The sequence below is a fragment of the Canis lupus genome, chromosome 24, assembly GCF_048164855.1.
Source record: "Canis lupus baileyi chromosome 24, mCanLup2.hap1, whole genome shotgun sequence".
Classification (NCBI taxonomy): Eukaryota; Metazoa; Chordata; class Mammalia; order Carnivora; family Canidae; genus Canis; species Canis lupus.
This window is the reverse complement of record NC_132861.1, coordinates 12,181,503-12,208,989: the sequence shown is the minus strand read 5'-3', so window position 1 is coordinate 12,208,989 and position 27,487 is coordinate 12,181,503. Positions and strand designations below refer to the sequence as shown.

General features: G+C 39.2%; 1 protein-coding gene across 10 annotated transcripts in view; it reads left to right on the top strand.

Moving 5' to 3' along the window:
- Positions 1-27,487, top strand: part of MTUS2 (microtubule associated scaffold protein 2) — a 588,550-nt gene that overhangs the window by 423,863 nt on the left and 137,200 nt on the right. For all 10 annotated transcript variants that reach the window (XR_012016248.1, XM_072795621.1, XM_072795619.1 and 7 more), the window contains 2 exons: positions 3,257-3,358; positions 22,424-22,635. Coding sequence is in view for 9 of the 10 variants with exons in the window: in XM_072795621.1 (XP_072651722.1) it covers positions 3,257-3,358; positions 22,424-22,635 (314 nt within the window). In the remaining variant the exon portion in view is untranslated. The remainder of the gene's footprint in view (positions 1-3,256; positions 3,359-22,423; positions 22,636-27,487) is intronic.

Here is a 27,487-nt window from a genome sequence, read left to right as displayed (position 1 = left end):
ATCTCTGTATTAGGGTTCTCCGGAGACACAGAACCAATAGGATATAATACATGAACATGTAATACATTTGAGAGAGAGAGAGAGAGAATATATATAGAAAAAAATATATGCTCTATATACAAATTATATATACATTTGTATATTATATAATATATATTATAAGTAAATACACACACACCTCATAAGATTTTTTTATGAGGAATCGGCTCACATGTTTATGGAGGCTAAGAAGTCCCCAGGTCTACAGTTGGCAAGCCAGAGACCCAGAGACAGCTGATGGTTTAAGTTCCAGTCTCAGGGCAGAAGACCGATATCCCAGCTCACTCAACTAATCGGACATGTGAACTTCCTTCATAGTCAGCCTTTTGTTCCACTCTGGCATTCAGCAGATCATATAAGACCTACTCACATTGGAGAGGGCAGTCTGCTTTATTCAGTCTACCAATTTAAATTTAATCTTATCTGGAAACACCCAGAATGTTCGACCAAATGTCTGGGCACCCTGTGACCCAGTCAAGTTGACACATAAAGTTACCTATCACAATGTGTCTATGAAGTAGCCAGAAGAGGAGATCATCTGGGGCTGTGCTGCTCAGTATGAGGGCCGGTGACCCATGAGCCATTACTGAGAGCTCAAAATGTGGTCAGTGCCAGATGTTGAAGTGATACTGAGTATGTTGGGTTAAATAAAAAATGTTATTTACTTATTAGTTTTTAAATGTTACTAGGAAATTTTAAATGACACAAGTGGCTCATGTTTATATTTCTGTTAGCTAGTGCTGGTCTATAGGGCCTCACTAATGGGGCAAGGAGTTTACAGTTCATTCTATCTTGGGAGGTGATCAGAGGGTTTCAAGATCGGGAATAACTTGCTCTAACTTAGATTTGAAGCAATTCATCTGCTGTGGGAGAATAAGCTGTAGAGGAGCAGGAATGGGAACAGCAGATTAGGTAGGAGGCTATAGCAAAGAAGGAAGAGGAAGTGGTGGTGTTGGGCTCTGCAGAGGCAGCGGAGGGGAGAGAAGCGGTCAGACCTGGGATGTACTCAGAGGCGAACAAACAAGCTTTGCTAATGGGCCAAATGTGGGCAGGGAGTAAAGACACAAACCAAGATGATGCCTAGTGTTGGGGCCTGAGCACAATGAGTGAAAGAGGGTGCCACTTACTGAGATGTGAAAGACTAGGGGTATGTTAACTAAATGCCATGAAACATAGGAAGGAGGAGGAAGAAAAAAGCAATGGGGGAGAGATACAAAAGAGAATTCAAGCTTCAGAAGAGCTCAATCAACGAGACTAAAAGAGTTTGTCGAAAAGCAGTAAAGCAGAGATGGTGACAGGTATGTGGGTGGAATAATAGAAGGCTTGTAAGCAAGGCTGGAGAGGCGGTGAGGCAGGTCCAATGGTCAGGGTATGTGGGAACCAGTCACGCCAGAAAAGAATGAAAGATGGGGAAGATGGTTCCAAATACCTGCCTCTCTCTCCAAACTCCTGGAATGATCTTTCCCCACCATCTTATATACACACGCATGCATACGAATGCATGCACCAAATGTATAAATAATCTATAATAGTGCTTTTATATAAAAGAAAAATTGATATATTTGAACATATTAAAATCTAAAATCACAATGGAATTAAATATACTATAAATTTTAAAAAGTCAAAGGCTGGAAAATATAATTTAAATAGCCTTCAAATAAAGAATTAATATCCAGAATATATGAAGAGTTCTTAATACATCAGTAAGAAAAATAGGCAAGGGATTTTAATTAGGCAATTTCCAAACAAAGAAATGCACACAACCAGTGTAAAAAGACTTTAAGGGTCTGGCAAAAATTAAAATGATTGAGACTTCAATGTCAATAGAGGATGGGGCATGTAGAGAGTTGCCCTTATGCACTGTTAGATGCGAGTGTAAATTAGTAGCTTGTCCTGGAAGACAATTGGACTGTGTCTAACAATACAGCAAATGAGCAGACTCTTAATCCAGCAAAAGCACTTCTATGTATTTTTCCTGTAAAGATACCAGTGCCTATATGCAAAGAAACAAGTAGAAGAATGCGTTTTGTAGCACATTTAGCTATTTTAATAGCTAAAATTTGAAAACATTCTAAATTTTCATCAATAGGAGGATGGGTTGATGAATTATGGTACTTTTTTGCCTGTTACTATGTGACATCTTTAAAAGATCTATGCCTACACTAATATAAAAAAGATCTTTAAAAATGTGGGTAGGTAAAGGAATTGCAATATATGATTCATTTAGCTAGCCAACAGCTGTATTGACATAGGTGTCAATAATATGTATAAATACCTAGAAAGAGGTCTAGAAGAATAACCACCAAATCACCTCCAGCAGATACCTCTGGAAGAGGAGTGAAGTTGCAGGCTTTGGGGAGTGGGAACTGGGACGTGTTCTGTATCTGAGGAATCATCTCCAAACTTTACTTTAAAAATGACATAATAAACTGTGCTGAGGTGGAGGCGAGTCTAGGTACATCCAGGTCTGTGTTCTTCCTCTAATCCTTCCTCCATTGTTCTTTGACTTTCTGTCGAAGGTCATATGAAGGTGAGTGTCTGTGACCAGCACACATGGGGACACGGCCCTGTGCTCCTGGACATAATTGGAGGAGCGTCCACATGCTGTTCTTTGTTATTGCTTATGCTCAGGTTATCCCATTCTGCTGGGGCCAGCTCTGACAGCAGTTCCACGAAGGCTCAGCTGCAGCTGCCAGAGCGAAAAGGCTCTCCAGGTCACCTCTGTGGACCAGCTGCATGGAAATGAATTAGAGGCAGACCACGTCCCCTGTGGCTTGTGTCTCAGTGATGCCGAAGTCATTAGCAGTTGTGTTTGGCTTACAGCTTCCATCTCCATCTTCTGAACATTTGTTTGGGCAGGAAGAGGCGGGCAGGCTGAGTTGGTGGCTGAGGACAGTCTATCTTTAATTTCCGGGTCATTTGTCAGGGTCACTGGGGTGCAGTGACCTCCAGAGACAGGGGAATTTTTCATCAAATCAGAGACAGCAGTGTGCCTGCCGATTCACCTGACCACTACAACGAAATTCCCTTTGCTCTAAATGAGTGTGTCATCCCTGAAGCACAGGGAGTGATGTCCATAGCAATAAATCACCCAAATATTGTTTGCTGCCATTTATTTGCCTTGCGTTAAGCCTCCCTTTCCACAAACAACTTGTGTTACTGTTTCATTTGTAACCAACTCTCTTTCCTTCTTTTTCTCTTTTTAAATTCTGTATAGGGTCAAAGAAAGAAGTACAAAAAGATCAAGATGCTAATAAACCTGCTGTATCATCTCCTAAGAGAACCGTGGCTTCAGCCACCAAGCTTCATTCTTCACCAGGTATTTAAGAAATGTGATCGGAGTTATTTGGGGAGAAGGCTAGAACTTGTCATTTATTTTGTTCGCGTGTCATTAATGGAGCAGTGCCAGCCCATGTGGTAGGTGTAATTGTTCCAGGGCTTGACATACGTACACTGATGTGTTCTGACACAAGATGAAATGAACCAGCTGTTGGCATCATTTTGTGTTAAAAAAAAAAAAAAAGGAACGTTACCATGCTGCTTTTCAGTGGTAGACTCTTCCCTGTGTAGGAGTATCTGCTCTCTCCGTGGCATGCAGAAATAATTTATAATTGAAAAACAGACTTTGAAGATCTAACCTCAAGAGAGAGTAATACTTTCTAAAAAGAAGAAAAATAGAAAAGCAACCGATATCAAATACTTGCGATTTTGTCAGTGAGGAAACCATATGTTTACCTTCAGATATGAATAAACTAGGTAACATCACTTGAGAGTTGAAAATCATTTATATCTTGAAAATTCATTTTGTAAGGCATTTGTAGAACAGAATGCAATATCACCTCAGAACATTTTCTTTAAGCATGAAAATTGTAGCAATAATAGCATCCAGGATACCAGGGACTGTCCTAAGCTCTTTAAATGTATTACTTTATTTAATGCTTGCAAGGACTGTGAGACAGGCACTATTATTGCCTCGCCCTTTTCATGTGAGGAAATTGAGGTACAGAGATTTTCAATAATTTGCCCAAAGTCACAGGAAATAAGTAGTAGAATCACGATTTGATCCCAGCCACTCTGAATCTCAAAACTGCATTCTTAGTCACCACTCTATTAACCAGAAAGCTTAGAGAATAAGGAACTTATTAATACTTATTTAATTAAAAATGTACAAGAAAGAAGCCCAAGCCACATGTGAGTGGGTCAGGAGACAAAGCTGCATGTCTACATAGGGTGAGAGGTCAGATGGTAGGACCCTGCACTAATCTATAATTTCTAGGAAGATAAAGGAAACTCGCCCTGTAGGATGAGTCTAACCTCACATCTTTAGCTCTGAGAGAAGGTAGGGAAAGGAGACAGGTTCTCCCTAGGGAGTCCTCACCCCCAATCTGCCCTGCCTTGATTTAACAGCCAGAATCCATGCTACCACTATGGTCTGAAAATTCAGTTTAACATACTGTAGCCCTTTCATGAACGTAGCAGAATGAAATGTAGCATCATTACACACTCAAGGAAATAAACCACCATGAGTATGATCCTCCTATTCCAGGGAAAGAGAGTAAAGGTTCTGCGTCATGTTAGACTTTGCTAAGTTAAAATATATGTGTTGAAACTTCTAGGGTAATCCGTAAAATAGAGCATGTAGATCTGAACCAATGGAGGGGGAAAAGACTGGAATGAGAGGCAAAAAAAAAATGTTTCAGCCAATGAAAGTGAAGACAAGAAGGGGAGAAAGGAAAAAGAAAAAAAAAAAGAGAGAGAAAAAAAAGGAAGACAAAGGAGGGAGAGAGGAGAAATTGAGGGAGTAGAATAAGATATTACAAATGAGTTTAAATATGTCACAATGAATGTGCAGGAACTAAATTCTCTAGACTAAATCAATGATTTAGATCACCAGCTGAGATTCACTTATTGAACAGTCAGAAAGTATTAAGTGTATGTTAGATGCTGGGAAATCGAGCTTTAGACTGCTTACACAGTACACACCTAAAATAAAGACTACTAAAAGGTTGAATGTGAAAGGAAATATATAATCCATGCAAATTCCAAAGAAAAGGATGTTTGCAGTGTTACAGCTTTGAAGCTTCTTTCTTAGGGAATAATTACTAAATATGAAATCACACATTTGTAAAGCATACAATTTGATACATCTTGACATGTATACACATGAGAAACTGTCACCACATCCAGACAGCAAACATATCTGTTATCCTGGAAAGTATCCTGGTGCCACTTTGTGATCCTACCCTCCTACCCCTCTGCACCCAACCCAATCCATACACCCCTCTCTGTTACATCTCTATAGATTAGTTTACATTTTCTAAAATCTTCTATAAATGGAATCATACAGTATGTACTCTACTTTTCTTTGGATGATTTCTTTGAGTAGTCCATTCCTTTTTATTGATGAATAAAATTTCAGTGTGTGGATACCACAGTTTATCCATTTACTTGTCAATATACCTTTGGGCTTCTACACCAAGGATTTGGCTATTTTAAATAAAGCTGCTTTGCATATTTGTAGGAGTCTTGATATGGATATCTGGTTTCATTTCTCTTGGTAAATATCTAGGACTGGCATGCCTTAGTCATATGGAATTATTTGTTTAACATTTTAAAAATGTTAAAAGGTTTTCCAAGGTGGTTGTACCATTTTATGTTCCCAACGGTAGTGTGTAAGAGATATAGCTCCTCTACCATTTTGCCCAGTACTTGAGATGGCCAGTTTTTTTAAGTAGGTATGGAGTGGTATCTTGCATGGCTTTTGCATTTTCCTAATAACTAATGATGTTATGATGTTGAACATCTTTTTATGTTTGTTTGACATCTGTATATGTTCTTTGATAAAATATCTATTCAAGGGGCTCTCAGTGGCTCAGTCAGTGAAGTGTCCAACTTGATTTTGGCCCAGGTCAGAATCTCAGGGTTGTGAGAATGAGCCCTGTGTCAGGCTCTGTGCCAGGCATAGATCCTGCTTAGGATTCTCTCTCTCCCTCTCCCTCAGCCCCTTTCCACCTCCTCTCTTAAAAAAAAAAAAAAAAAAAGCTATTCAAATATTTTGCCATTTTTAATTGTTTTTTCCCCATGTTACTGAATTTTAGGATTTCTTGTGTGTTTTAGATACAATTTTTTCATCTATATGATTTGCAATCCCTCCCTACCCTGCATCTGTGGCTTGTTTTGCATTCTCTTAGGAGTGCTTTTGAAGAATACATGTTCTTAAATTTCCTGAAGTCCAATTCATAATTTTTTTCTTTTGTAGACCTTGTTTTTTTGGTGCTATCTAAAAATATCTTTATTATCACCCTAGATCATAAAGATTTTCTTCTACATTTCTTTCTATAAGATTTAGCATTCGACGCTTTATATTTAAGTCTGTGATTCATTTCAGTTAATTTTTGCATACAGTGTGACATGTGGCTTGAATTTGTTTTTATTACAGAGTACCATGCAACTAATTTCTACTCTGATCTTTATTTCTTTTATTCTGCTTATGTTGGGTCTAACTAAATGATATCATTACTTTGAAATCTTTCTTCTTTTCTAATGTGTTTATTTAGTACAATAAATTTCCCTTTAGTCACTGTAGTCCACAAATTTTAGCTATAGTCCACAAATTTTGATGTATTGGGTTTCATCTCCATTGGATTCAAACTATTTTCAAATTTCCTTTTATGATTTTTTTTCTTTACTCATGATTATTTCGAATTGTGTTTGCAGAGATCTGGGACTTTGCAGAGACCTTTCTCATTTTATTTCTAATTCTATTGTAGTTAGAGAACATACTTTGGATGAACTGAATCCTTTTAAATTTATTGAGACATGTTTTATGACTCACAACAAGATCTGTCTTGGTAAATGATTCATACATACTGAAGCAAAATGTCTATTCTACTGTATCTGTGTGAAGCATTTTACAAATGTCATGGGTCAAGTTGGCTGATGGCATAGTTCAAGTATTCTATATCCTTACTGATTTTCTGTCTACATGTTCTATTCATAATTGAGAGAAGGTTGTTGAAATCTCAGAGTGTAATTGTGAACTTGTCTCTTTCTCCTTCTGGTTCTGTCATTATCTGCTTCCTATGTTCTGAAGCTCTGCTATTAGGTACATAGACGTTTAGGATTGTTTATTGTTTTGCTGAAGTGTCCACTTTATCATTAGAAATGGCCCTCTTTATTCTTGGTAATATTCTTTTCCCTGAAATCTACTTCTCAGTATTAGTTGTGCACTTCTGGCACTTCTGTATTCCATTAGTTTAGCATGGCATACTTCTTTCCATACTTCTCCTTTTCACCTGTTTGCTTCTTTATATTTAAGTTGGTTTCTTATGGGCAGCTGGTAATTGGATCTTGCATTTTTCTCCAGTTTGAAAACTCTGCCTTTGATGTCATGTTATTGATTTGATTGGGATTAAGTCTACCATATTCCTGTTATTTTCTATACATCTCATATGTCCTTTTTTCTTTTGTCTCTACTTTACTGCCTTCTTTTATATTAATTGAATATTTATTATGATTCCGTTTGTTCTCTTTATTTTTTTTCTAATTTTATTTATTTTGAGAGAGAGAGAAAGCATGAGCAAGGGGAGGCAGAGAGAGAGAACCAGCTTCCCTACTGAGTAGGAAGCCCAATGTGGATCCCAGGACCCTGAGATCGTGACCTGAGCTGAAGGCAGATGCTTAACCGACTGAGCCACCCAGGTGCCCCCATTTACTCCCTTTATTAATGTGTTATCTATCTTTATGTTACTGAATTATTTTAGTGACTACTTTAGGATTCATAATTTCTATCTTTAACTTTTCATATTCTAATTAAAGCAATATTGTATTACTCCACATGTAATACAGTGAACCCTTGAACAGCATGGACTTGAACTGTGTGGGTCCCCTCACATATGCAGACTTTTTGCCAGTAAATACCGTACTGTACTATAAATATATTTTCTCTTTCTTACAACTTTTTAATTACATTTTCTCTATCTCACTTTATTGTAAGAATACAGTATCTAATATATGTAACATACAAAATACGTGTTAATCAATTGACTATGTTACCAGAAAGGCTTCTAGTCAACAGTAGGCTATTAGTAGTTAAGTTTTGGGGGAGTCAAAAGTTATATGCGGATTTTTTACTATTGTGGAGTTGTTGTCCCTAATCCCTGTGTTGTTCAAGGGTCAACTATGTAAGAATCTTCCAACTGTGTGCTCCCATCTCTCTCTTTCTAGCATTTGTGCTGTTATCAAACACTTTCCTTCCACATATATCATAAACCTACACTACATTGTTGATTATCAATGATGTTTTCTTTCAAGGAGATTTAAATAAGAAAAAAGGCCTTTTGCCAATATCCCTGATGAACATGGGTGTAAAAATTCTCAACAAGATACTAGCTAATTGGATCCAACAGTACATTAAAAAGATTATTCATCATGAGAAGGTGCAATTTATTTTTGGGCTGCAGAGGTGAGGCAACATCCACAAATCAATTAACATGATACAGTACGTTAATAAAAGACAGCATAAGAACCATATAATCCTCTCAATAGATGCAGAAAAAGCATTTGACAAAATACAAAATCTCTTCCTGATAAAAGCCCACAACAAAGTAGAGATAGAGGGAACATACCTCAACATCATAAAGGCCATATACAAAAGTCCCACAGCTAATATCATTCTCAGTGAGGAAAAATTGAAAGCTTTTCCCAGAAGGTCAGGAATATGATGTCCACTCTTACCACTCCCTTCAACATAGTACTGGAAGTCATAGCCTCGGCATTCAGACAACAAAAGAAATAAAAGGCATCTGAATCAGCAAAGAAGTCAAGCTTTCACTCTTTGTAGATGACATGATACTCTATGTTGAAAACCCAAAAACTACACCAAAAAATTTGCTAAAACTCATACAGGAATTTATCAAAGTCACAGATATAAAGCCAACACACAAAAGTCTATTGCATTTCTATACACCAACAGTGAAATAGAAAGAGAAATCAAGGATTTGATTCCATTTACAATTGCACCCAAACCATAGGATTCCTGGGAATAAACCTAACCAAAGAGTTAAAGGATCTTTACTCTGAAAACTATAGAACACTTATGAAAGAAATTGAGGAAGACACAAAGAAATGGAAAAACATTCCATGCTCATGGACTGGAAAAACAAATATTGTGCAAATGTCTATGCTACCCAAAGCAGTCTACATATTCAGTACAATCCCTATCAAAATAACACCAACATTTTTCACACAGCTGCAACAAACAATTCTAAAATTTGTATGGAACCAGAAAAGACCCTGAATAGCCAAAGTAGTGTTGAAAAAGAAAACCAAAGCTGGAGGTATCACAATTCCAGACTTCAAACTCTATTACAAAGCTGTAATCATCAAGGCATTATGGTACTGGCATAAAAACAGACACATATATCAGTGGAACAGAATAGATAACCCAGAAATGGACCCTCAACTCTATGGTCAATTAATCTTAGACAAATCAGGAAAGAATATCCAATGGAAAAAAGACAGTCCCTTTAATAAATGGTGTTGGAAAATTGGACGGCAACATATAGAAGAATGAAACTAGACTAGTATGTTACACTATACACAAAAATAAATTCAAAATGGATGAAAGACCTAAATGTGAGATAGGAATCCATCAAAACCCTAAAGGAAACACAGGCAGCAACCTCTTTAACCTTGGCTGCAGCAACTTCCTACTACACTTGTCTCCAGAGGCAAGGGAAACAAAAGCAAAAATGAACTATGGGACTTCATAGGTAAAAAGCTTCTGCACAGGAAAGGAAACAACCAACAAAACTAAAAGGCAACCTATGGAATGGGAGAAGATATTTGCAAATGACATATCACAAAAAAGGACTAATATCCAAAAATCTATAAATAACTCATAAACTTAATACCCAAAAAATAAACAATTCAGTCAAGAAAGGAGTAGAAGACATGAACAGACATTTCTCCAAAGAAGACATACAAATTACCAATACACACACATTAAAAATGTTCAACGTCACTCAGCAGCAGGGAAATACAAATCAAAACCACAATGAAAAACCACCTCAATTTGGCTATTGTGGACATGAGAAGGACAAACATTATATGGTCTCATTCATTTGGGGAATATAAATAATAGGGAAAGGGAATAGAAGGGAAGGGAGAAGAAATGGGTAGGAAATACCAGAAAGGGAGACAGAACATGAAGACTCCTAACTCTGGGAAACGAACTAGGGGTGGTGGAAGGGGAGGAGGGCGGGGGGGTGGGGGTGAATGGGTGACAGGCACTGAGGAGGGCACTTGACAGGATGAGCACTGGGTGTTATTCTGTATGTTGGCAAATTGAACACCAATAAAAAATAAATTTATTATTAAAAAATACCACCTCAAACTGGTTAGAATGGCTAAAATTAACAACTCAGGAAATAACAGATGTTGGCAAGGATGTGTAGAAAGGGAAGCCCTCTTATACTATTGTTAGGAATGCAAACTGGTACAGCCAGTCTGGAAAACAGTATGGAGATTCCTCAAAAAATTCAAAATAGAGCTATCCTATGACCCAGCAATTGCACTGCTAGGTATTTATCCAAGGGTGCAAGCATAGTGATTCGAAGGGGCATCCCAATGTTGATAGCAGCAATGTCCACAGCAGCCAAACAATGGAAAGAGACCACATGTCCATCAACAGATGAATAGATAAAGAAGATGTGGTATAGATATATACAATGGAATATCACTAAGCCATCAAAAAGAATGAAACCTTGCCATTTACAATGGTGTGGATGGAACTAGAGGATATTATGCTAAGCAAAATAAGTCAGAGAAAGACAAATACCATATTATTTCATCGTATGCAGAATTTAAGAAACAAAACAGGTGAACATAGGGGAAGGAAAGGAAAAACAAAAAAAGCAGAGACAGAGGCAAACTATAAGAGACTCCTTTTTTAAGATTTTATTTATTTGCAAGAGAGAGCATGAGTGGGGGAAGAGGGAGAGGGACAAGCAAACTTCCCACTGATTGGGGAGCCCAGTGCAGGGCTGGATCTCAGGACCCTGAGATCATGACCTGAGCCAAAGTCAGAACTTAACTGACTGAGCCACCCAGGTATGCAAGAGACTTTTAACTATAGGAACAAACTGAGTGTTTCTGGAGGGGTGGTGGATGGAGACATGGAGTAATTGCTGATAGACATTAAGAAGGGTACTTGCTTCATCCTTCTACATGTGGCTGTCCAATTTTCTCAACACCATTTATTAAAGAGACTGTCTTTTTTCCATTGGATATTCTTTCCTGCTTTGTCAAAGGTGAATTAACCATAGAGTTGAGGGTCTATTTCTTGGTTCTCTATTCTGTTCCATTGATCTATGTGTCTGTTTTTGTGCCAGTACCATACCATATTGATGATCACAGCTTTGTAATACAGCTTGAAGTCCGGCATTTTGATGTCCCCAGCTTTGGTTTTCTTTTTCAACATTCTTCTGGCTATTTGGGGTTTTTCCTGGCTCTGTATGAATCTGAGGATTATTTGTTCCAATTCTGTGAAGAAAGTCCATGGTATTTTGATAGGGATTGGATTGAATGTGTAGATTTCTCTGGGTAAGCATAGACGTTTTCACAATATTTATTCTTCCAGTCTATGAGTATGGAATGTTTTTCCATCTATTTGTGTCTTCCTCAATTTCTTTCCTAAGTGTTCTGTAGTTTTTAGAGTACAGATGCTTTACCTCTTTGGCTAGGTTTATTACCAGGCATCTTATGGTTTGGGTGCAATCATAAATGGAATTGATTCCTTAATTTCTCTTTCTTCAGTCTCATTGTTAGTGTATAGAAATGTAACTGATTTCTGTGCATTGATTTTATATCCTGCCACATTGCTAAATTGCTGTATGAGTTCTAGCAACTTTGGGGTGGAGTCTTTTGGGTTTTATGTACAGTATCATGTCATCTGCAAAGAGTGAGAGGCCAACAAGCACATGAAAAAATGCTCCACATCTCTTGCTATTAGGGAAATACAAATCAAAACCACAATGGGATACCACCTTACACTAGAGAGAATGGCTAAAAATAAGAAGATGGGAAACAAAAAATGTTGGCAAGGATGTGGAGAAAGAGGAATTCTCTTGCACTGTTGGTGGTAATGCAAACTGGTGCAGCCACTCTGGAAAACAGAGTGGAGGTTCCTCAAGAAGTCTAAAACAGATCTATCCTACCACCCAGCAGCTGTACTACTGGATATTTACCCCAAAGATACAGATGTAGTGAAATGACAGGACACTTACACCCCAATGTTCATAGCAGCAGTGTCCACAATAGCCTAACTGTGGAAGAAGCCGCAATGTCCTTCAACAGATGACTGGATAAAGAAATGTGGTACAATGGAATATTACTTAGCTAGACATCAGAAAGGATGAATACCTACCATTTACATCAACATGGATGGAACTGGAGGGTATTATGCTGAGTGAAATAAGTCAGTTGGAGAAAAACAGTTATAATATGGTTTCATTCATATGTAGATTATAAGAAATAGTGAAAAGGACTGCAAGGGAAAGTGGGTAATTGAGTGGCAAAAAATTAGAGAGGAGGACAATCCATGAGAGACTCCTAACTTTGGGAAACAAAGGGTTGCAGAAGGGAAAATGGGTGGGGGGATAGGGTAACTGGGTGACGAGCATTAAGGAGGGCACAAGATGAGATGAGCATTAGGTGTTATACTATATGCTAGTAAATTGAATTTAAATACTTTTTTTTTTTTTAAAAGGAGGGCACTTGCTGTAATGAACACTGGGTGTTATATGCAACTGATGAATCACTAGATTCTACCTCTGAAGCTAGTAATATGCTATATGTTAACTAACTTGAATTTAAATAAAATAAAATAAAAGAATCATAACTACATTTCAAAAGTACAAAAAATTGTGTATGAGTTAACCAGTAACTTTAGTAAACCACAGATATTTTGAAAAAATAAGACAAATTAGCTAGTTATCAAGCCAGAAAAGAGTATTTATCAAAAACAGAAATAGAAGAGATAAGTACACTACTTGTAGTAATCAACAGCTGAAATATTAAAATACATATTCTGGAAAAAAACAGTTTTAAGATGTGTTAAGCAACACTTGGGTCAAATTAAAAGCAAATAAAAAATATCAGAATATCTGTAAAAAATAAAGAATGAAATTGGATATGGCTAAATCAAATTTATCCGTAAAAGAGTAACCACAAATTTTAAATATAAAAACAGAACCACAATACCAACAAAACAAGACAAAAGTATCTCAAAGGGAAACAGATTAACATACACATTAAGTTTTTATTACTACTTTACTTATTCACTTAAATTTGTTTTATTTAATAAATTTGCATTGGAGGAGGTTCAAAAAAAAAATAAAAAGAATAAAGGTCTTTTAGAATCACTCATTTAATTCTCATTTCTAGTGCTTTTTGTTCCTTTATGGAGATCCAGATTTCCATCTGCTATCATTTTTCTTTTACCTGAAGGATTTTCTTTGACTTTTTTGGTGGTGGAGGTTTTCTGGTGGCTGAATCTTTCTGGTTTTGTTTACCTTTATTTTTCATGAATACTTGTACTTTGTTCAGAATTCAAGTTGGCCCTTTTTTCCCCCCTGAGTTATTTAAAGATGTTGTTCCACTGTCTTGATTTGAATGGTTTCTAGTGAAAGCAGACTACTATCCTTGTCTTTGTTTCTCTGCACATAATGGGTCTCCTTCAGGGGCACCTGGGTGCTGAGTCCGTTAAGTGTCTGCCTTCAGCTCAGGTCATGATCCCAGAATTCTGAGATCAAGTCTCATGTCAGGCTTCCTGCTCAGTGGGGCATCTACTTCTCCCTTTCCCTCTGCCCTTATCCCCGTGCTTGTGTGCGCTCTCTCTCTCTCTAACAAAAAAATAAAATCTTTTAGAAAAATGTGTCTTTTTTATCCTCTGGCTGTTTTAAAGCTGTTCTGTTTCTCACTGTTTTTTTTTTTCTTTTTTTTTTCTCACTGGTTTTGAGCAATGTGATTACACTATACCTTGTTATCCTTTTCTTTGTGAGTTTATGCTTGAGGTTTGTTGTGATTCTTACATCTGTGGATATACAGTTCTCGTAAAATTCCAAAAATTTTGGCCATCACTTCTTCAGAAATGTTCAGTCCTACCCTCTCCTCTTCAGGGACTCCAATTGTATGTCTATTAGGCCACTTGAAGTTGACCACAGCTCCTGTCCAAACTGATGGCACTGTTCATTTTCTTTCAGTCACTTACCTCTGTTTGTCTCATTTTGGATAGTTTCTCTTGTAGTATGTGTGCTAATTTTCCTTTCTCTTTTTGAAAAAGAATAACACTTATTTGTTTGTCCTCCTAGTCACAGTTCTGTGGGTTAGACATCCAGGTGTGGCTTAAGTGGGTTCTCTGTTCAGAGTATCACAAGGCTGAAATCATCATGTCAGCTGAGCTAAGTTCTTGACTGGAGGCTCTGGAGAAAAAATCCACTTCCAAATGCATTTGGGTTATTGGTAGAACCAGTTCATTGTATTGTAGGACTGAAGTGTCTGTTTACTTGCTGGCTGTCGCTTAGGGACTACTTTCAGCCCCTAGGGCCCTTGACAGCCACTATTCTATTTTCTGTTTTATGGATATGTTTATTCTGGACATTTCATATACATGGTATCATATGATATGTAGCCTTTTATATTGGTTTCTTTGACTTTGCATAATGTTTTTGAGGTTCGTTCATGTCAAAGTATGAATCAATATTGTATTCCTGGTTTGGGCTAAATAATATTCCATTATATAGATATATCACATTTGGTTTACATTCATCAACTGATGACATTTAGGTTGTATCCAGTTTTGGGCTCCTATGAGTAATGCTGCTTTGAACATTCATGTTACAGTCTTTCCTTAGGTCATGCCTAAATCTAATCTTAATCCCATTCTGTGTATTTTCCATTTTAGACATTTGATTTTTCAATCTCTAGAATTTTCATACAGGCTTTTTAAAAATAATCTGTTTTGTTTCTATTTGACATATTTAATTGTTCCACTACCTTCTTGAACATATGGAATATAGTTACAAATAACTGTTAGTCATCTGTGTCATTTCTTGTGGGCTTCAATTGATTTCATCTCTCCATCTTATGGGTTATATATCCCTGTTTATTTGTGTGCCTGAGAAATTTTTAGATGCCAGACACTCTAAATTTTTCCTTGTTGGCTAGTGGATTTTTTTATTCTTGTGAATATTCTTATATTCTTAAGCTTTGTTCTTTTTTTTTTATCTATCTATGATAGTCACAGAGAGAGAGAGAGAGAGAGAGAGAGGCAGAGACACAGGCAAAGGGAGAAGCAGGCTCCATGCACCGGGAGCCCGACGTGGGATTCGATCCCAGGTCTCCAGGATTGTGCCCTGGGCCAAAAGCAGGCGCCAAACCGCTGCGCCACCCAGGGATCCCTTAAGCTTTGTTCTTAAATAAAACTATGTTACTTGGAAAGAGTTTGGTTATTTTGGGTTTCAACTGTCAACTTTGTTAGGCAGGTCACAACTAGTGATCAGTCCAGAGCTAATTTTACCATACTACCAAGTCAAGATCCTACTGGATATTCTACCCATTGCCCCATGAATTATGAGGTTTTACACTCTGGCTGATGGGAACAGGAACACATTCTGAATCTCTGTGAGCTCTCAGGAATTACTCCCTGTGGCCCTTTGTGGAATTCCTTCCCTGGCCTTGGATACTCTCCTCCCAGACATGCACCTGGCCCAAAACCTTGAGGGGACCCTCCCTGCACATGTCCAGAGTGCTCTTTCTGTGGAGTGACATTCTCCCTGCTAATCTGAGCCCTGAGCTCCCTGAGCCCTCAGTTCCCTTTTCTCAACTTGGGGAAAACACAGATCTCAGCTGAGTTCACCAACTCATGCCATGGCCTGAAAGGTCACTCCAGGAAGCTGGCTTACCCTTACTTGGCAGCTTAGGGATCCCTGTGCTTCATTGCCTAATGTTGCTATCATGAAAACCATTATCTTATATATTTTGACTGAGTATTTTGGGTTTGTTTCAGATCAGAAGGTAAGTCTGATAATTCTCACTCCATCTTGGCCAAAAGTAGTTACATTTTTTAACATAAAAATTTAGGGCAGCCTGGGTGGCTCAGCAGTTTAGCACCGCCTTCAGTCCAGGGCATGATCCTGGAGACCCTGGATCAAGTCTCACGTCAGGCGCCCTGCATGGAGCCTACTTCTCCCTCTGCCTGTGTCTCTGCCTCTGTGTGTGTGTGTGTGTGTGTCTCATGAATAAATAAATAAAATCTTTAAAAAAATTTTTTTTTAATTTAGCAATTGCTATAATACTATTAAACCATGATTTTTCAACCCTGGAGGAAAGTTCAGATTTACCCTGATACCTATTACTTCTTATAAATAATAATAAATTTCCTGAAGATGAGAATATTTTTATGTTAATCTTTATTTTTCCTAGAGAATGGATTATAGTAACAAACTTTTAATAGTTGGCTTTGGAAAACCCTGATTATAACTTCCTGGGGCTTTTTTGTTCATTTATAAATCAATAAAGAAGAGACAAGAATCTACTCCTTTGGAATGGGAAATGTAAAGCTCTCCCTTTTAGAGAGTAGATTGGTACCCAGTTTATTTAATTCCTGCCCTCATGCATGCTCAGGACTGGCTAGAAGGAAATTTCCTACCCTCATACAATTTTCTGTTCACCTTCCCCACCACTAGCCTACCTCAGACAAACAAGTACCAGGACTAAATAGGGAAATAGTGTCATACTCAGCAAAATTTTCTGGAATAAATTTAGATCCATTTAAGAGAAATAAAACCTGGGGCCCCTGGGTAGCTTAGTGAGTTAAACATCTGCCTTTGGCTCAGGTTATGGTCCCAGGGCCCTGCGATCAAGCCCCACACTGGGATCCCTACTCAGTAGGGAGTCTCCCTTTTCCCCTCCCCTCTACTTGTGATATCTCACTCTCTCAAATAAATTAATAAAATCTTTTAAAATTTTTTAAAAAGAAAAAGCCTATATAAGACCATGAAGAATTGGGCACATGTGCTACCCAGAGGGTCCTGCTGGTGCCAGTCTGCAAGAATCAGATTTCCTTTCTGCTAGGATGTTGGCCAAACTCATGAAGTGCTTCTCCTTAAGCCAGAAGGCTATCTAAGTTATGTCCTATCATTCTTATTTACAAAGGTAAGGTCATGGGCCTTCTCAGATCTTGTAAATACACAGATTCCAATGCTTCCTTGTTTATTTATCATGTCAGTTAAGCTTCCAGCTTTAAAATTAAACCAAGCTTTTCCATCCATTAGAATCCTCTAGATAGTGAGCCTGTGGCTGCAGATGAATTTTTAATATTCTCTTTCCATTTTCAAGGGCTGTGTTCTCCCCAGTGCTCTGCCTTTGCACGCAAACAGCTTGTATTCACCTTTGTGAGAATATAAGGTTACTGGCTTTTTCTTCTGAGCTGCCAGTTGTCACCAGTATCACCACAGATTCTATCTGCCCCTCATCAGAGTTATCCAGTCAATAGGATGGCTGAAGAGAAGTTGTGATTGGAGAGAGATTGAGATAATGGGAGGATGTTCTGAACTTAATGTATGCCCCGAACCTGTGAGATCTGTCAGAGATGCTGTAGAGTGGGCCAGCAGTGTGCTGAAGTCAGAACTCAGGGCAAGGAATTAGAAATGTGAGATCCAGACCTGGCTGGGCCTCCACTGACCATCGATTGCTTCAGATCAAAGATGAGGCCTCATTCCTGTGCACTCCCCACTGCAGCTTGTGCAGACCATTCACAGAGTAGGTGCTCAATAAAAGCTGTCAAATATATTGGTTCCCCACAAAACATGACAGGAAGTGTATATATTAAATCAGATCTTGTCTGTAGGTCATGGTAAGACACTGGTCTAGGTGTTTCTGTTCATATATTTCAGATTGAAGAGTCGCTGTGGGAATAACCCTAATTAACAGTTGGGAAGTTTACAAGGATCAGTCAATAAAAAACTGGTTGTCAGGGAAATTCTCATTTTCATTTTGTTCAAAGACTCCAAAACCATCAATAAGCCTAATTCAGAAAGTTTTTATTCATTAAATCAGCTTCCTAGTGCACCTGAATGGAAATCAGGAGGCAATTGTAGGAGACCAATTTTTTGGAAAGAGACCAAACACGTCTAAGTAAGCTCTGTCTGCCTGTGGACAGAGGTCAGTGGCATGCATGCCTCGACCACCCCAGAAGTAATACAAATACTGCAAGGAATAGGAAGGAGATGATAACAGAACCTTCCAGCACTTGAAAGTATCCTCAGGTGACATGGCATGCCTCTCACTTAAAACATCTCTCTGGCTCTTCCAAAGAAACATGGGTGTAGGTCAGAAGTGAGTCACTGTCAGCACATTTCATCTCACATGCCAGCCGTGTGTTCTCTGAGCTTCATGTGATCACTGCCCTCTGCCACTTTTCTACCCTGTTCCCTTACTTCCTAAGCTGATTGGCATTTTGCTGGCTTTTAGGAGAAGACAGTAGAAACAAACAAAATTCTCCTTAATTTTTAGTGAAACAGGTGAAGCTGGCTGTATGTCAGTCATTTTTTTTTTTCAACATAAGGTCTCTGTCTCCAAGATGGTAGATGAGCTTGTGTAGCTATACCATCCTGGGAATGGTGTGACATGTGGGTGGACAGGAAAGTAAGTGACAGAACAGTACTTCAGCAAGTTAAGTATAGAAGTACTTCACACAAATTGACAGCACAAGAAAGAATACTGGTTTTAGTGAGGGCCAAAAATATGCTGCTGACTTTAGGTAAAGTGATTATTGGTCACAGGCAGAGTCCTAGATAATATATTTAGAAAATGGCAGGACCTTTTCCAGCTAAAGCAACAGGCAGCTCCACAGCCCACCTTGTGTCTCTGCATTTCCTTCCAATAAGCCTTAGCCCTGGGGCCTAACTCTTAGTCTGTGTTATGACAGTGGTTGGATGCCAAATGTGCAGCTGCCCAGGAGTCCCTAACAAAGATTGGTTTCATAAGTTAGTTTGATGTCAGAAAGCCACAGATCTTACATTTGGTGTGTTGATACCAAAAGCTGATGTTCTCAGGGGAACCTCTCTCTTGGCTCAGAACATCAGTTTGGTGGCCCCATGAGTAGAATGTAGACAGAGTGTACTGGTGTTCATGTTCTACTGAACATGTTCATGTTCTACTGTTCAGTAGAACACTGGAATTTTGAGTGTGTGAATTAAAACTATATCATAATGTTGGTATCAGAGTGAACACCAAGAATAGGATTTCACCAAATCCTTATTTTATGTTGTCCATTTACCACTGAGTATCATTGCTGATATAATAATAATGATAATGATGAAAATAATTTTAATAATAATAATAGGGGAAAAATCTGACAGCCCAAAATACACAATAACATGAGTACTTATAGTATGCACAAATACAAATTCAGAAATGATTCTGTATGCCATAGATTGCAATTAGTTATAATTCACTGAGCTAGAAGTATCTTTTATTATTTCCTTTAGATTTCTAAAAGAACTGCCTTCTAATATATATATTATACAGAAGCGCCTTCTAGTATCTATCCTTCTAGTATCTATCAATCTATCTATATATATATGTATATGTATATATAAATAAATATATATAGATAGAGGGAGAGAGAGACAGAGAGACAGACAGAGAGAGAGAGAGACAGAGAGAGAGGTGTAGGGCACTTGGTACCTCAAAACATTAATTAAAACACTAGGGTGGTTTTCTTTATCTTTTTTTTTTTTATGATAGTCACACACAGAGAGAGAGAGAAAGAGAGGCAGAGACATAGGCAGAGGGAGAAGCAGGCTCCATGCACCGGGAGCCCGACGTGGGATTCGATTCCGGGTCTCCAGGATCGTGTCCTGGGCCAAAGGCAGGCGCTAAACTGCTGCGCCACCCAGGGATCCCTCTTTATCTTTTTTTTAAAGATTTTATTTATTTATTCATGAGAGCCACAGAGAGAGAGGCAGAGACATAGGCAGAGGGAGAAGCAGGCTGCAGGGAGCCTGATGCGGACTTGATCCCAGGACACCAGGATCACAACCGGAACTGAAGGCAGATGGTCAACCACTCAGCCACCCAGGCGCCTCCACTGGAGTGTTTTATAAAATCTCCAGCCACACCAATAAAATGGAAAACAGTAATCATGAAAAAAAATCTACCTTAGGTCTTAGGCTGTGTCTTAGAGTTTAATGCAGGCAGCAGTAAAATCTCTCACATTTTGTTGATAATTATTTATCTTTTGTTATCAGTATTGAGAATATTGTGATTGAGTATGTATTAAAATTAATTTGCTTATGACATGCAAGTGAACTTTCTGGATTATTATGTATTCTACTGTCAAAGACCGTTTTAAAGAAGCATTAATTTCACATTCTCCTACTTCATTAAGCCATAATAGTTTGATATGTCATATGTGAGGTTGCTTTTTGCAATCTCTGATGATTTCTTAAGAAGGAGATTTAATTAAAATTAACACGGTTACCACTAAATTAACAATCAGAAGTATTTAGATCAGTTAACCATCTCTTCCCCTTAAAAGTTGAGGCCACTTGTTTAGTAGAATAAGCCTGTTACCCTGCTATGTCTCAGTGTATTGGGTACTAAAGAGACCATTTTATGATTTGTTTTCTGTGTTACTCCCTGGTATTTTGGAGAGGGTAGGGGAGACAAAAGAATTTCTAAAATATTAAAGTTTATTTATGATTGTGTGCACAGTGTCCATGTCATGTTCTCTACTTGAGCAAAGGAGAGAATGTTCTTGGGGAATAGAGGTCCACTGTCCACCACTGAGGTTTTCTGTGGGTGCCAGGGTGCTCTGAGCCTCACACTGGAAGCACAGGGGTTCTGAAGAAGACTCTCACTCACCCCTGGGTCTTTGACAGTGATGCACTGCTTATCTGTGAGCTCTTCCTGGCTGCCTTGCCTTTATCCACCGCCCGCCTCCCCAAGCTTCAACCTAGTCATCATTCTTAAAGCCTCCCCACCCTGTCCGCAGCCTTAGGCGGAGTTTCTGGTTCCTTCCACTGTGGCCTCCCCACACCTACCATTTGCCTAGCAGGAGCCAGACCTCAGAGAGCTTGTGGGCTGTGGGATGGGATGAGTACTTTGTTTTTACTGCAGTGGAGGACAACTGCATGGATGGATAGGTCCACGCAGGTTAGGAGCTGTTTTATATTCATAAAGATCATTCCAGCTGCTGTGCAGTGAAAGAGAAGAAGCAGGGCTTCCCATTAGAAGGTGGAGGTTATAGTGGCTTGGATTGGATCTTTAGCTCTGGAGGTGATATGAGTGGTCACACAGAGGGACAGTTTTGGAGAACACTGATGCTGTAGGAATTTCAAAGCCAGAAATCCAGGGCACCTGGGTGGCTCAGTTGGTTAAGTGTCTGCCATCAGCTCAGGTCATGATCTCAGAGTCCTGGGATCGAGTCTCACATCTGGCTCCCTGCTCAGTGGGGAGTTTGCTTCTCCCTCTGTCTCTGCCTCCCTCTCTTTCTCTCTCTCATGAATAAATAAATAAAATCTTTAAAAATAAATAAAGCCAGAAATCCCTGGAGCAGAGGTCATGAGAGGTGTGACCTGACCCTGACATTGAAGAGAGGGTCTGTAGGGCAACCCTAGTAAGGGAAGGAAGGGGCATCTGGACATTACTCCTGGATGCCCAGTTAAAAGGTTGCGAGGTTATAACTCTAACTTCAACCTGGATAGACTTATTTATTGCCCATTAAACATTTTCACAGAGTAATCCCCTTGAAGGAAAAAAAAAAAAAAACAGAAAAAAGCAAAAAACGTGCATCAAGTTCTCTAAGTAGACCTAGAAGAATTTCAGGGAGAGATGCCTGGGTGGCTCAGTGGTTGAGCATCTGCCTTCAGCTCAGGTTGTGATCCCAGGGTCCTGGGATTGAGTTCTGCATCAGGCTTCTCACAAGGAGCCTGCTTCTCCCTCTGCCTATGTCTCTGCATCTCTCTGTGTGTGTCTCATGAATAAGTAAATCTTGAAAAGAAAAAGAAAAGAAAAAAGAAAAGAAAAGAAGAAAAGAAAAGAAAAAAGAAAAAAGAAATGCAGGGAGCTGGAAGGAACATGGCAATTTTGTGTGTTCTTCTTTTGCTAAGCATGAAACTCTGCACTGAGAAACTGAGAACCATATACACAGAGCACACATCAAGTCCCTGTCTGGTTTTCCTTTTTAATACCTAAGATGACAAACCATGAGCCATGTCTTCTTGGCCCCTGGCTCTTAATGAAATCTTTCTATCGCCAAAGAGCTGCTGTCACCTTTGTGGTGAATGTTCATGAGTGACTGTTGATTCTCTTACAGGATACCCCAAACAGAGGACTGCAACTCCCCGAAATGGATTTTCACCCAAGCCTGACCTGCAGGCCCGAGAAGCAGAACGGCAGCTGGTCCAGCGGCTGAAGGAGAGGTGCCAGCAGCAGGCCAGGCAGCTGGGCCTCATGCAGGGAGAGCTGCGGAGGGCCCTATGCGGCTTCCAAGCTCTCGCCGTGTCCACTCAGTATTTCTCCAGAAAGGTGAGGCCACGTTTGGTGACTACCAAGGGGCTTTTGGCTGCAGAAGAGGGTGGTGATGATGATAGGGGTGTGTGTGTGTATGTGTGTGTGTGTGAGTGTGTGTGTGTGTGTGTGTGTGTGTATCTTAGGCTGAGTTTGAGGTTAGAGATTGATTTGATTTTCAGAAGGTCCTGCAAAGTCTCCAGCAGCAGCAGCATTTAATGTGCTGGGAGTTTATACTTACATGTGAGAAAAATTAGTCTGGGAAGAATGATTTAGTACCCTTGATTTCAAAAGGGAAAGTTGTGTGAAAAAGAAAAGAAGAAAATATAAATGAACGTTTGGCAGGAGAGATCTCAGAAGAGAATGGAACGTGAGATTGTTTGCATTTTAGGGATTAATGGCCAAATTCTAAAATTTCTACACATTTCAAATGAAAGGAAGGTGGAGTCACAGTGCTGTGACACTTTGGCTGTTGGTGGGAAATTGAATGTGCCCGGTCTGGGGGCACCATGCCCAAGGAGTTGGGGCCACGCTCACAGTGTTCACAGAGCAGCGTGGGGTGGATGGCATCCTCTCTGCTCCCTTGATTTCTCTGAAAATGCAAAAAGAGGTGGTTTCATCTTAGCAAACAAGTTGTCTGGAGGCTCCTGGAGCCATCCAGACATGAAGTCTGGTATTAGCGGTGATGTAGCTAAGTTTCCCCATCTCTTGACGTGGAACAGAGGTTCATGGGAGCCTGGTGTCTGATTGAATGCATTTGTGTTTCAGCAAGAAGTAGCCAAGGCATGTTTGTGGGGGGAAATGAACATTTACCTTTGAGGTTTAAACATTACGAATCAGCATGTTAAAAACTCATAGGGCATTTTGAGTTTCATATATGGACCTTCTGGCAACTATAAATGGGAAGAAGTAAAGATATGTTTTTATGTAAGAAAACAAACTAACTCATTTAAAGAAGAAAAGCAGAAGAATGTTAAATAGCACCATGTCCCTGGTTTTGTTTTATCACCTGAACGTGAAAGCATGGAGGACTCTGGCTTTATATGACATCCTCCAGCCTCTCCCCTGCCCCCAGTACGGAAGCCTGAGCTGCCTTTTTTTGTTGTTGTTTTCTGTTTTGCTTAAAGCTTTCAGCAGAAAACCCCAGTTACCAATTTGTTGGTGTAATGAAAGACCAGAAGAATGGATTTCAGTTTCATCAATAGTTTTAGCCTCTTTCCCAACCAAAATATTAACAATGAATACCAACTTGAATTGTATACCTTCTTTTCTGGTCTAATACCATGGTTATCAACCTTGAACAGCTGAAGTAGCTCTACACCCACTCCTATAAGAATGAAAATCATACACATTTTTGAGGTGTCAAAGAGGCCTGACTTGCTGTGGTAAATATTGAGCAATTTTCTTTTCTTTTTTTTAAGATTTTATTTATTCATGGGAGACAAAGAAAGAGGCCGAGACATAGGCAGAGGGAGAAGCAGGGTTCCTCCTGGGAGCCTGATATGAAACTTGATCCCAGGACCCTGGGATCACGACCTGAGCCAAAAGCAGATGCTCAACCACTGAGCCCACCCAGGTGCTCCCAAGCAGTTTTCTTTTTTTAAAATCTTTTTTTTTTTAATTTATTTATGATAGTCACAGAGAGAGAGAGAGAGAGAGAGAGGCAGAGACACTGGCAGAGGGAGAAGCAGGCTCCATGCACCGAGAGCCCGACATGGGATTCGATCCCGGGTCTCCAGAATCGCGCCCTGGGCCAAAGGCAGGCGCCAAACCACTGCGCCACCCAGGGATCCCCCAAGCAGTTTTCTTATAAGAGAAAGGTTTTTGTCCTTTGGCCTGATATGATTTTTTCACTGTCAAGTTTTTAATAAAGAGGAAAACAAGGTTGTTCATTGAGGTTCAATGATGGCATTTATGTTGTTACTCTGCCCTTCTGGAGTTACCCTTCCCACGGATCATCCAGTGTCTTAACAAATCCTTTTTTAAAATTTTAATTTCACTACAGTTAACATACCGTGTTACATAAATTTCAGGTGTACAGTATAGTGATTCAGCTATTCTATGCATCACTTGGTGCTCATCATGTAACAAATCCTTGATAAAAGTTTCTATGCATAGACGTACCAACAGACATTGACATAACGTATTGGCAATATGTGCTGTTTCCAAGCTGGAACTCTTGGACTCCGTTTATGACATGATGGCAAAGAAGGGAGTTCCTGTGCCAAAGTTAAGGGTTGGTTCCCCATAGTTATATATTTCTATGCCCCCCAAATATTCCTCTTTGGAGCATGGACCAAGAGTTTTATTTCTCTGCAGCATGCACCTAGCTCTTAAATCAGAGACCAAAAAGGTCTAGCAGGTGATTTGTAGGCATCACCTTCAGACCTCCCTACTACTTGAGTTGAACTCAGCATGACATTTTAGCAAGATGGATGGCAGACATGAATTTCATTTTCTTTTCAGTAAATCACAACCGGCAGCTCCAGACAGACCTCCCAAACGACCATGACATTTCACCTCCTACACAGTGTGTGCTTTTCTGTCTTTCTGAGCTCAACTCTCTCCAGATAAACCCCAGAACTAAAAATGGGCATGTTAAAAAAAAAGTCTGTAATTGAACATACGTGGCTTCCACACAGGCTGCCATGTGTCCTATGTGGTTAAGATGGTTGATTTGAGAGTTTGCCAGTACTACCAGATTAGACCAGGAGGTGTGAGGTGGGGTGGAGGGCCTAGGAAATAGACGCACAGCAAACCAGGAGACCTCCAATAGTGGAGCCCTCTATTATGAGGTCCTGTGATCCTCATGATTCGATGAGCACTGGTGTTCTATAGAGCTGATGAATTACTAGACTCTACCTCTAAAACTAATGATGGACTGCTGATTAATTGAATTCAAATTAAAAAAAAAATAATTGGTCATCTTGGAAAAAAAAAATCTCATGATCCTGTATCATCCTCGTGGGAAGCCAAAGAATCATTTTTATTTGTGGTAATGTCCAAAGTGGATCATGCCAGCTATGAAGAGTGTGACCTCTACAGCCAGCCTGAAAAGGCAGTATCTCTTTTCTTTTCTAGTTAGAAGACTCTACCATGTATCTTGGAAGTCTACACTATGTATTGTTTCTATACTGTAGCAGATTTGTCTGCAAAGCATGGCATAGTAGAGAGGGCACAGGACCATCAAGGAGTCAGCCCCATCTTCACCTCCATCTATGTATGCAACCTTGGGCAAGTCACTGTCCCTCTCTGAGCCTCATCACATTACCAAAAGTAGTAAGATCCTTGCCCTTGCCCTGGCTCCACCAGCCCGAGTCCCCTCTGACCAGTCATCCTTGAGTCTCTATTTCCTTAATTTCAAAAAGGGTTAATAATAATAACACTTCACAAGGTTATTGTGAGAATGTAAATTAAAGAGTGAAGTTACTTCAAACAATTATTGAGTAAAACTTTCTTTTTGAGTACAAGGAAATCTGACAAAACCCTGCCCTCAGGTATTTACTCTCAAATGAGATGAATAAGACACAGATGAGACGAAGTTAAAACATTGTACAGACCATTCTTGTTTTGCTATATATGTACATGAAGAGTTTGGCCTGGGGTGTGTTTTAAGGATAGAAATAATTTTCTAGTCTATCCAGCTGCTGCTGCTATTTTTTTTTTTTCTAGAATGTGCTGAGACCATTAAAGATATATTGGAAGTAAGTCTCAGTGTATGGGAAGTCACCAGAAAAAAGGAATTAAAAGCCTAGATAAGAATCTTCCATTCTGGCCCCATGCTTTCCAGCTCCTGGCAGAGTAGCTGTGAAAATTGTCAGCTGTGACACAGCCTGAGCTCAATGTCCAGGGATTCCAAGATGCCACATTTAGGTGTGAACATCAGCCTCACGCTTGCACTGATTCCAGGCAGCTCCACCCTTGTGGCAAGGCACAGTCCTCACCAAAGGCCAGAGACATCTGCTGAAATCTGTGGTGTGAGACCTCCGGGTGGTATAGTAATGAGCATGACTCTCAGACTCTGCAGTTCTTCGGGTCAAGCTGAAGGATTTTTCTTTTCTTCTTGTTGCCTGGTTCCCAGGAATGCTACTCTGTAGCAGCCCCTGGTGGTCAATCTAGGAAACAATCCAGACAAGGGTTATGTATTAAGTGGTGGTGTCCCTTGCCTTGCATGAAGTTTTATACAAGTTACATCTGAGGGTGTATTCATTTTCATTTTATTTTTGTAAGATTGATTATGGTTATTCAATATTTTTCATATTGATTTGTGTCATTTTTATCTTTGGCTTTATAAATGTGATAGTAGATGATGGATTTTAATTGTTTATTTCTTAGTAAATAGGTATAAAAGACTTGAAAACCAATGTCAAACATTTGTGTACTATATAAGCATAAGAAAAATTTATAATTCATCAGCCCCTCCTTTTCCCCCATTTATATATATATATATATATATATATATATATATATATATATATATCTTTTACTATTTGACCTTATATCTCACAGCAATTTTTTAAACAATTTTATTTATTTATTTATTTGAGAGAGAGAGAGAGAGATGATGATGAGAGAGAACATAAGTGGAGCCAGGGAGAGGGAGAAGCAGACTCCCCTCTTATCAGGGAGCCCAATTTGGTGCTTGTTCCCAGGACCCCAGGATCATTACCTGAGCTGAAGGCAGACACTTAACTGACTGACCACCCAGGTGCCCCTCACTTAATAATTTTAAATACAGAAGAGTAGAAAGAACAACATCCAAATACCCATCATCTACATTTAATACTTATTAACATTTTACTATGTTCACTTCATCTATGTTTTTGTTGTTAGTTAAGGGTATATATTTTAAAATATAGTTTATATATTT